The sequence below is a fragment of the Protopterus annectens genome, chromosome 2.part1, assembly GCF_019279795.1.
Source record: "Protopterus annectens isolate FY-2018-M chromosome 2.part1, PAN1.0, whole genome shotgun sequence".
NCBI classification, from domain to species: Eukaryota; Metazoa; Chordata; order Ceratodontiformes; family Protopteridae; genus Protopterus; species Protopterus annectens.
The window spans coordinates 757,108,769-757,121,020 of NC_056729.1; the positions used below are offsets into that span (position 1 = coordinate 757,108,769).

At 38.7% G+C, this 12,252-nt stretch overlaps 1 protein-coding gene across 1 annotated transcript in view; it reads right to left on the bottom strand.

Annotated features, from left to right (window-relative positions):
* LOC122794910 (cap-specific mRNA (nucleoside-2'-O-)-methyltransferase 1-like) overlaps nt 1-9,636 on the bottom strand; it is a 106,568-nt gene extending 96,932 nt beyond the window's left edge. Inside the window, 1 exon segment of the mRNA XM_044063503.1 lies at nt 9,255-9,636. Coding sequence (XP_043919438.1) covers nt 9,255-9,636 — 382 coding nt within the window.
* Between the last annotated feature and the right edge of the window lie 2,616 nt (nt 9,637-12,252).

Below are 12,252 nucleotides of genomic sequence, written 5' to 3' on the forward strand. Positions count from 1 at the left end.
CAACAACTGGAATGCCCGCAGAGGTTCCTTACTTAAAGAATGCAGGGCATAAGTAATATGTCCTATGCAGACTACCTCAAGGCCCTATCCCTATATTCTGTCTCCTACAGGCTTTTGAAGGGAGCTCTATGCCTGGCATACAGGGCATTGTCAGACCCCATTCTGATGGACCTCCTGCATATCTACAAAATAAAATGTATCAGAATTACCTGTTCTAAAGACTTAAACCTTGCCTGTGATATAAATAGGGCCTGCTGGAGAGATAGGTATGTATCCCAGAGCCTACCCCATCTATAGAAACTGCTCCCCATCCATGTGAAGAAAAGTTCTCCCCTAATCCAATTCAAGTGCAGCTTGGACAATTGGGTAGGAAACCAGAAATTCATCCCTGGTTTGGCACTTGTCTCTCTGATGCAAACAGGTAACCTGTAAATGGTTCATCTCCCAGGCCCAAGCCTACACTTATCAAGGGTATCACAGCTCGTCAGAGATTTGATATGCATGGCTAAGCCTAAAAAGGCCCTTGTGGTCATTAGCCAAGTAAACACCTATGAACCTATGAGAAACTTATTCTGTGATACCATGGCAGAGTGTTGCAATTCCTAAAAGCTGCACTGCCATCCTCAAAGCATCAGTGTGCAAAGCATGTATGCTTTAGTGTTTTTTATAGCTTAGCAGAATATGTAGATGAAAATTCCACTAATCTGTTATTTCTGCAAACATCACTGAAAGACAAAGGGCCATAGAGTAAGAGACTGGAATACCTGCATACATTTATGGTGGAGAGTATGGTAGAGTAGTTCACATAAGTGAGTAGCCTTTCTCATGTAAAATTCCCCATGCAATTTTGTTACAATCTTTTTGTGTGTGTGTGTGTGTGTGTGTGTGTGTGTGTGTGTGTGTGTGTGTGTGTGTGTGTGTGTGTGTGTGTGTTTGTGTACATGTGCATGCATGTGTGCATTTCAGAGTGTGTGTGTGTACATGTGCATGCATATGTCCATTTGAGTGTGTGTGTGTGTGTGTGTGTGTGTGTGTGTGTGTGTGTGTGTGTGTGTGTACATGTGCATGCATGTGTGCATTTGAGAGTGTGTGTGTGTGTGTGTGTGTGTGTGTGTGTGTGTGTGTGTGTGTGTGTTCATGTGCATGCATATGTGCATTTGAGAGAGTGTGTGTGTGTGTACATGTGCATGCATGTGTGCATTTAAGAGTGTGTCATGCATGTGTGCATTTAAGAGTGTGTCTGTGTGTCTGTGAGTCAACTGTTGTGAATTAGAAGAATCGGTTCAGTTTTAAGTGTGGATAGTTCTGCTTCAGTTTAATTGCTTCTGAGTAGCCCTGCTGTAGTCTTCTACAGTTAAATCATTTATGACACATGAGAACATTTTGCAGCAGGAAATAGATGCAGTACAATTCCAATTAGATGCAACTTCATCAGATTTTACATATAAATGCTTAATTTCCTTGGGCCTTCAAAACAGATAGTGTAACAACTGTAATTAATTTCTGCCTTGAAAATAAGATGAGATTAGTTGGTTACTTTGAAAGCTTAGCCTTTGTTGATTTTGTCCCCTTTCAACTGCCTTAACATAAGATATTGCAGGTTTTATATGTCTCTGCTGTTCTGTGGCAATGTAATGCTTTGCAATATTCTCTGCCATCCTCAATTATATGTATTAATGAGATTAAGGCAGATGAAACTAAACATTAAATTAGATAGTCAGCAGCAGATTTAATGAATACCCATATTTGTTAACAGCAAATATTTATTTCAGGATTTCCTGAGACTAATGCTGCTTGGATGATTTGGTTAGTCATTCAATGTATGATATTAAAACTTTGAGAGTAGGTGCTCTGCACAGCTAGTTGAAATTTGGCCCTTATGACTTGGGAAGTTAGTTTCTGAAAAAAGATATTTTCAGTAAACATGTAACAATGCTTAAACTTCCACTGGGTTGTAAGACTGAGGTTATTATATAGCTTTGCATGCAAAACACTTCAATTATTTCAAAAGGTAGAATTGCAAACTAGCTATTCCAAGACATCTTAACCTTTGCTTTAAGAAATAAAAGTTCTCAGGCACTTGAAAAAAGAAATGAAGCACATTACACAACATCAGTATAACTGCCTAAGTGGAAACTGCCTCACTGTGAGGCTGTCAGACCAGAGGGCATTAAAATCGACAACTTTTTACTTTGAATTGGACCAGTCTAGTCCATTACTCCATTCATTCACGTTTAGTTTTAGAATGCTGATGTCAGCATCATTTAATTTTTGGATGCAGGTAAATCTCAACTTGTAGCATTGACTAATAATGCCTTCAGGCCCTGAAGGATTTTTTGGGGTTCCTTTTTGTAATTCTACCATCTTCACATTGCTGTGAAATTTTCAGGTACAGAGGAATGAAACCCTGACTGTGGCCCATATGACCTGATAATGCCCAGCAAACCTTTATGGCATTTATGCATAGGATTAAAGCTCTAAATAATAACAAACTGCTCCACTTAGTCACAGTTACACGGTTTGATTCCTTCCACTTCCATTTGCCTACCATGTGACTCTGAGCAAATTACTTAAGCAGACAGTGCTTCCAGGTCATTACTGACACTTTAGTCCAGCGGAATTACTGGTTAATAAATTAGTTTAACAAAGAAAGTGTAGAAAAAGCTAATTTGGGGAAGTTGAGAGTGTGCAGTCGATGCTGGCTCACCTATCCTGGGGCAGGAGGCAGTAGCCACACTTCCTTGGGAAGGAGGCAACATGGCTCACAGATGTACTAAATTCTCTTGGTCATAGCATGTTTGTCAGCAGCAGTTGGGTTCAGACCTGGTATATATTCCAAGCAATGCATGCTGTAGGCAGAGATAGGTATGGTGGAAGCATGCATGTTCAGTAGGCTGGTAATGCAGATCAAAACTATCAACTGACTCAGAGGTCTGTGGGATTAGGGCTAATAGAAAAAGAAAACTCTGATAACTGACTGGCAACTGGATGACAGCTTCCTGTAACTAGTCATTGCCTGAAGAGAAACAAGTGAAATAGATTTTGAGTAGTTAGAGGGCATTTTTGTTGTAGGCAATCCAAATAAGAAAGATATAAGAAAAAAAAGCATTTTTTCTCTACACTCACATAAAGGATCCAATACTGACCACCATTTGGCTATGGGACCACAATGTGCTTGGCACCAGTGGCAGCTGGTGGCTTCATATCAAAGGGGGGCTGCAGGAGACAGCTGAATGGGTGGGGTCAATGGGAAGGAGTGCAGCCAACTAGAAAGAGGAGGAGCTATGCTCAAAACCACAAAAACTAACTTTAATTAAATATGCTGCCCTGGGTGCCAAACCGTCATTATGAGAGTCCAATGCATTGGCTGCATGACAGCTTACTTAGTATCTAGATGGAAACAAAAAGGTTGTGAGGCATGAAACAATAAATTACTTTTTAAATACATTACTGGAATGCCAGTCAAAATCAAGTACAAGAAAAACAAGCAGCACTCAACTCAAACCACTTTTTCTAGCACTGCAGTTCTAATTATAATTTATATTCAGCTTTATTAAAGTACCAAGTAACATGCTGAAAGTAGCAATCTCTGTGATACCCCCACTTGTAAAAATGTTTCTTATCCAAAAAAGACCTGCTGCCTGACAACAACTATCTACTTGTTTCATGGGGAAAACATGATCAAAGTAAAACATGAAAAGCAAACAAGAAACAAGCTCAAGATACATTGCTTAAAGGATTACTGTACAAGTTATGGACCACATATGATAGATTGGCATTCTGTTTAGTTTACAGGTAAAGCCTGCAGAGATGACTAGAAGTCTCCAACAAGTGTAATGAGCTTCTTAACATAGTGTAATCCTGTCCTTTATTACAAATACTGTCATATGCATTTCAATACCCAAAGCTTATACCTTATCTAGTTATGTAAGTATTCTCTGCATGGCAACAACAGAAAGACTTTCAATGTTGGCAATTCTTTAACAGTATGCTTATTATAGCTTACTTGCATCTTATGATCTCAGACAAGCCTATCTGATGGTCATTAAAGCATTGCTACTTAAACACCGAGCTACAGGCACTTTCTAAGTAATAATAAGCATAAATCAACAGTACAAAAATATGACAGAAACCAGGCCATTCTGCAAAATCAAGGACAGATGAAAAGCCACTGTAGTACTTGTGTCTACCTTGGATGGGGGGATACTCTGCACATTTACACTGCATAACTGCGCCTTGCCTTGCTTGGACACATCCAGAGTCACTACATGGGGGAGTGGGGTGCAACAAGTATGTCACAATTTGAAATGTCTCTGGCTGACTGCAATGGCCCTGACACATTTGTCATACCTCTCAACCTCAGAGCAAGAAATCTGGACAAAGCCATACGTAGAAGTGGGACAAAGGCCCAAAGATAAGGATAATTTATAAATATTGCTCTTATAAACTTAGAAAGATAATAGAATAGCAGGTCTTGCATTAGTATGAATTTTCTGAAGGGTATGAAATCTGAAACTCAGATGTTTGTCATTATTTTCTAACTTCAGTCTTTAATGATTTGCCACTAATTTGCCAAAAAAACACAATTTTATGAAAGATGGACCAAATGTGATTCAAAAATATAAAATAGCCACACAATACAGCTGGGAACCTGTCAAAGAAGGGACACTTTTTTAATATTAGCACTGCTAACTTGAGCAGCTGACAAAATAAAAAAATCTACACGCATTTCTGAAATAAAAGTGATCTATAAATCTGATTATTACACATATTTCTTAATTGTAAACCCTCCATATTTTCTTCCAAAATTGCTATTTTGTGGATGGATTATTAAGGGAAGAGCAACATTTTGAGCCAAAATCGGGGACAGTTGAGAGGTTTGGCTATGCCTAATTTTATAAAGCAATTTATTTGCATGTACCTCTCAACCTGTTAATGCAATAAATCTGGACAAGGCCAAATATAATGGGGGAACATATAAACAGTACTACAAATTGCTCTTGTATAAATTGAGACAGTTGATAGAATAACAGGTTTTACTTTAGCATGCATTTTTCTGAAGGTTATGAAGTCTGAAACTCAGTGTCTATCATTATTTAGTGACTTAATTCCTAAATGATTTGCCAGAAAAACACAAATTTTATGAGGAACAAACCAAAATAAGAAGCATAAATCTATTAATTCTGTGAAAATCTGGACAGTTGGGAGGTATAGTTCAGCCGGGGCTGTCTAAGTTTTCCTCCCTTCCCCCTCACAAAATCATGGTTGAATGGAGCCTCCCCCCTGCAGCCATTCCAATGAACCATTACATGGCTATTTCACCCCATTTACCATAAACACTAATGTGCATACTGCTTTACTTTTATGATGATTTGGACTTCATTTGAAAGTTTTATTTTGCATTTTACAGCACAAACATGAAGACATCTGCTAAACAAAGCAATGCAGTCTCACAATGAAAACAGACTTAGCATTAAAACTTCTCTGCCCTTGAAACTCACATTCATTGAAACAGCATTGAAACCCACATTCAAAGAAAATACATTTTGCCAGTGGCAGATAAAAATTAACTTTGGGCTGTTTTCAAATCATAGGCCCCTTGCACATGAAACATACATGTGCTCTTTGATACATCTTCCTGATTGTACTAAATGATATTCCTTGTACAATACAGTACAGTTGTTAGAATGCATTTTAAAAGTATTGTTTTGATCATTTTCCCAGTAAAGAATGAAACAAAACACATGCACCAATAATGACAAAACTGCCCAATTCAGAACATTTTTCCAGTAAACAATGAAACAAAATGCATGCACCAATAATGACAAAACTGGCCAGTTCAGAACATTTCCATCATAAAATTCTACACAAACTTCTACAGTCCACCATTATCAGTAAATATGCACAATCTCTGAAGAAGTAAAAGTCAGCTAAATAATTCCACATTGAAGAAATCTGTAACTAATGAAGAGGTTGTTGCTAACAAACAACTTTATATTTCATTGTTTCATCTACAAAAAGAGTGCCTGTTGCCCTTGAGGAATAAATTGCCTATGTTGCATTAAAAAAATGATAAGCTAGTAATATTGCAATAGGGAATGGATGGCAAACTGATAACAGATTCATAGTTACTAGGTATCTTCACCAAAAAGGACTACAGCATCCACCCCTTTTACAACACAGTAGAACATCAGCAATGCATCTATCTACCTGTTGTGCTATTAACAATGCAAGCCAGCAGCCTAAGCAGCACTAAATGTTTGTTCCCCTGCAGCTCTCAGCTTCTTGTAAAATCTACTTGACACTCAGCTGTATATCTAAACTTTGCAGCACAAGAAATCTAGAAAAAGCCAAAATTTATTGGGGTGGGGACAAAAGCTCAAAAACCAGGGCACATTTTAAACATTACATATATAATGTTGAAAAGTTGCTAGAATAAAATGCTGTGTTACACCATACATTGCCAAATTCTGAACCCAGGACCCTGTACAAAACAATCAAAGTAACATACCATTACACCAAATCATCTGTTTTATAAAAGAAAGGAAGACTGAAACTTAAATAGTTCAACAGACTAGTAAAAAGAAAACAACCACTAGGTAAAAAAACGCACAAACCCCAAGCTGCTCTCTGTTGACAATCAAAACACGATGAGGAAACTGTGAAAGTTAAAAAAGGTGTTGATTTATTATTAAGCGTTCAATTTTAAAATCCACTTTTCGTCGAGTACTCCTTACTCAACTTCATCAGATAAAATCATATAAACAGCCATTTCCTAGTAAAAGCCCTTTATATAGGCTCCTTACTAAATCACATGAACATAATGGTAACATTGTTATTGGCTAGATGTTTTTACAACCATATAGTTGTATCAAAGTTGAAAGTAACTTAGCACTTTGATGTTAAAATTAAATTACAACTGTTGCCCAACAATTTAAAACTCCAAACACAATTGTAAACCGCACTAAATAATACATATATACATACTGCAACATACGTTCTTCGCTGCCTATAACGTCAAGCAGCTGTAGTCATTTCTTATGTTAAACATCTCATTAAAAATGATAGTCTCAAACGTATTTTCACCCACTAATAATTTTAAAATGTAAAAAATTAAGTATTAGTGTCGTGATTAATTCAACTATGGTGGACATGTGGAAAACACACCAAAACCTATGCAAGTTCGTGAAATACAATGCTCGTAGTTCTTATAAGCTAAACTCACAACCTAGCTATGACAAACCTTGTCACTCTCCTATCACCTAACCAAGTTCTTTAAACGTAGGACACACATTATGGAGCTTCCTTTATTAATACCTGGAAAATGACAGGCATTTACTCTCAATTGCCAAATTAATTTGCATCTTTCTAGTCTAAGTGACTCAGGTCCTCCTCTCCCGTCACATTTCAATTGTTGTAAGACCCTAAACTTAAACATGTGTCCTGGATACTCACTGGTATGTCTAGCTAGTGCGTTTTCAAGTTTATTTTTACTAATACAATATATGTGTTCCTCTCGCACAGCTTTCTATCGGTCTTACCAATATAGAAAGCAGGACATGTCATGCACTTAGCTAGATAGACAACCTGCTTACTTTGGCAATCAAATTTTCCTGTGGTTTTAAATTTCTTATTTTTTATTTCAAAGCTCAGGCCCACATCAATGTGTTTACAAAGGCGACACATATTGCATTTGTACATGCGTCTCTGTTACTGAGTGGTCTACTGTACCTTCTAGAATTGACTTCAAGTTGTTGCCTCGTCTAAAAACTATCTTAGGCAATGCTGGAAAGAGAGATCTAAAATGACCATCTCTCATTAAAATGTTTCAATTCTTAGAAATTATAGCCGCTACATCGTAAGAATCAAGGTTAAAAGTACAAATGAAATTATAAGGGCTGAACTGCTGTTTTACCGTCCTCGTCCAAGGTCTAACAGTAGTGTTGTTGTTCAAAATTGGAGTGTATACACCTGTCATCCTTTTGTGCTGAACCTCTCTAATGATTTCTAGAATGAGAGAACTAGGGTACCCTCTCTGTGTAAAGAAGAATTGTAATAATCTACATTCTTCCTCAAAATCGGTATCTCTGGATACCATCCTGGCAGCTCTAACCAGTTGGCCCTTCACTACAGATTTTTCTGGAATGAAGGGTGACAACTGGTATATTGAAGGAACGCGTTGGAATAGGTGTCCTTCTGAAAGATCTTAGCTACATAAGTCCTTTCCTGGTAATCCTTACTTAGTTCTACGTCTAAGTATGAAATTTTGTCTGTACTGTAAGAAAAAGTGAACTTCAAAAAATTAGTACTAGAATTAAAGCCTTCCAACATGTGTTGCACTGTAGCTGATTTACCTTTAAACAAAATAAATATGTCATCTAAAAATCATGTGTAAAACTTAATTTGGTCCTGTAATGTGGGATTAGTTAGAACATGTTCCGTTTCCCAATAGGCCATTACAAGATTAGCTAGACTGGCCCCACAAGGGGAACCCATGGCCACTCCAACCTTCTGGTGGTAAAGTTTAGTGTTAAAGATGACATAATTTTAAGACAACACAATATCCAGGAGCTCTTCCACTAGTTGTATCTCAGTATTGGGTGCTCCATGGCGTCTCATCATATGCAATACCCATTCTATTCCCTCACAGTGGGGGATAGATGAGTACAAATCTTTTACATCTATGGTCAGGAACAAAAAGTCCTCACTAAATGGGAGCTTGTTAATGCTCTCCAAAAAGGACCATGAGTCTTTGGAAATTTGTGGTTCATGTAGAACATATTTCTTTAAGGTGTTGTCTACCACCTTTGTACATGTATATGTAATACTATCTCTAGCATCCACTAAGGGGCGCATTAGGGGACTATCAACACTTTTATGAACTTTTGGGATTCCGAACAACATCAGAATCCTAGGGGCTGGTTGTACTAGGTAGTTATATACTGTTTTGTCTATTTTTGCCTCTATGTAAAGGTCCTCTATAAAGGACCTGACTCTTCTATAGGCACCATTGAGTTCATTCCTCGACACCTCAACATAAGTGGGGCCCTCGAGTATATCGGACATTCTATTGTTGTAATCTATAATATTCATGATAGCCAGGCTTCCACCCTTGTCAGGTTTCATAAAACGTACTGGTGCCTGACATAAATACCGCAAGGTGTCCCTATCCTCCTAACTGATGTTATATTGTTGTACACCACCTAGTCTTAGACTGTTCGATCTATTGGTGAGATTACGAAAATCCAACTCACTAACTTGTTCAAAAAGCCCTATTAAAGGGTGCAGAGGTGGATTGTATACACTAGACACATAATAGTCACTTTTAGTATTAATTTGTTCCCCCATTAGTGCCACTAGGTTCAGTTTCCGAACAAATAGTTTCAAGTCTATCAAAGTAGTTGCCACATCTAGATGTACTGTAGGCACAAAGGTGTGGCCTTTCGCTAGTAAGTCAACCATGTCAGATGTTATGTCAATGTCAGAATAATTGAAAATTTTAAAGTCCATATTAGAATTGTACAAAATGTTACATTTGGATGACTTTGGCAGTGATCGTATAAATGTCCTTTCTTCTACCATTTGTTCCTGGTCCTGTTCTTCGTCGACCTCCCTTCTCTTGATTTTCTTAAACATATTCAGTGAATTCACTTCTCACCATAGCTCTCAACCTTAGCACAAAAAGCCTGGACAAAGCCAATAATGGGGGAATACAGCCCCCAGACATATTCAGTGAATTCAGTTCTCACCATAGCTCTCAACCTTAGCACAAAAAACCTGGACAAAGCCAATAATGGGGGAATACAGCCCCCAGACATATTCAGTGAATTCACTTCTCACCATAGCTCTCAACCTTAGCACAAAAAACCTGGACAAAGCCAATAATGGGGAATACAGCCCCCAGACATATTCAGTGAATTCACTTCTCACCATAGCTCTCAACCTTAGCACAAAAAACCTGGACAAAGCCAATAATGGGGGAATACAGCCCCCAGACATATTCAGTGAATTCACTTCTCACCATAGCTCTCAACCTTAGCACAAAAAACCTGGACAAAGCCAATAATGGGGGAAAACAGCCCCCAGACATATTCAGTGAATTCACTTCTCACCATAGCTCTCAACCTTAGCACAAAAAGCCTGGACAAAGCCAATAATGGGGGAATACAGCCCCCAGACATATTCAGTGAATTCACTTCACACCATAGCTCTCAACCTTAGCACAAAAAGCCTGGACAAAGCCAATAATGGGGGAATACAGCCCCCAGACATATTCAGTGAATTCACTTCTCACCATAGCTCTCAACCTTAGCACAAAAGCCTGGACAAAGCCAATAATGGGGGAATACAGCCCCCAGACATATTCAGTGAATTCACTTCTCACCATAGCTCTCAACCTTAGCACAAAAAGCCTGGACAAAGCCAATAATGGGGGAATACAGCCCCCAGACATATTCAGTGAATTTACTTCTCACCATAGCTCTCAACCTTAGCACAAAAAACCTGGACAAAGCCAATAATGGGGGAATACAGCCCCCAGACATATTCAGTGAATTCACTTCTCACCATAGCTCTCAACCTTAGCACAAAAAACCTGGACAAAGCCAATAATTGGGGAATACAGCCTCCAGACATATTCAGTGAATTCACTTCTCACCATAGCTCTCAACCTTAGCACAAAAAGCCTGGACAAAGCCAATAATGGGGGAATACAGTCCCAAAAATAGGGACAAATTTCAAATATCCATCTTATAAACTTCGAAAGTTGTTAGAAGAAAAGGTTTCATGTTACCATGTACTTTCTGAAGAATATGAAGTCTGAAATTCAAATGCTTGTCATTTTTATTTAACATTTGTTAACCAGGAAAGTCTGACTTGGAACAAAAGCCAATTTTCAGCAGATGCCCAGGGAGAAACACTCCAGACACATGTCTTTGTAAGATGGGAGGACACCAGAGCAAACCCACACAAAAATACAGGGAGGGCATGCAGACTTCACACAGAAGGCAACCCAGCCAAGAATCAAACCAGACAACTTGTAGCTGTCAAGCAACAACACTACCACTGCACCCCTGACTGTGTCAAAAAACAAAAATACAGAAACCATAGATTTTATGAGGAACAGAACAAATATGAGGCAAAAATCTGCATTTTCTTTACAAATAGTGGTGGTAGGGAATTCAGGCTCTTGCCACTTGGACCCCAAGGTACAGGGTTCAAGCCTTATTCTCACACACACACACACACACACACACACACACACACACACACACACACACACACACACACACACACACACACACACACACACACAGTTAATCCATCCGCAGCTAACATAAATCACTCTCACTACCTGCAGCTAACAGACATCATACATTCGAGCTCCTCCATAAGTCCCTTGCAGCAGCTAAAAGCCTGTGATGATCCATCCATATAGAAAGCCCATGACAACAAGCTGTACAATCCAGCAAGCAAGTCCTTCCCCTTCCATGCTGTGATGCTCCTTCCTGCGAGAGCATCAGCCTGCAGATGTTGCAGTCCAATCCCCTTCCTGTTTATGCAGTTCTAACTGCATAGACTTCTGAGAAATTTGCAAATTCAATGTTGTCTTCCCAATCTGGACTGCTGGTGAGACAGTCTGGATTCTGTGAGCATGCTCTAGACTGGTTCACCAGCAGTCCAGATAGTGGGAAATGCCACGAGTGTGCATGCACGATGGTCCGTGACTCTGTTAATTTTATTTTTTTATTTCGTTTTTTGTTTTATTTCTGTTTTTATTTTTTATTTTTATAGCTGGGGGGGCTGCAGTCCTTGAAGTCCAATAGCACAAGCCGCCCCTGCTTGGCAGTATCATTACATTGCATAAAATGCAGGCAGAAAAATATAATTTAGCCATCTAATCTGATCATTAGGGTGCATCTGATATGCAGATAATGACCCATTCCTTTCAATCTGTCATTTGCCCTTTTGAAGGCTCTTGTGAATTCACAGCTCACCACCTTAGGCAGTCTGGTCCTGCTATAAATATTTTAGTGGAAAAATAACTTTAAGGTCCAGAATAAAATGAACATCCTTCAATTGCATCTGATGGTCTCTCTTCTGGAATTGTCCAGTGTATCATCATAGGGGCCGAAGTGATATCCCTCTTCTCTCTTTTCTGTTGTCAAAGTTATAGTTTTATCATTTCCAGATGCCATTCATACTCCTGTCTTTCCAGTCTCAAAATGACTGCCCAGTCCTTTCACTTGATGC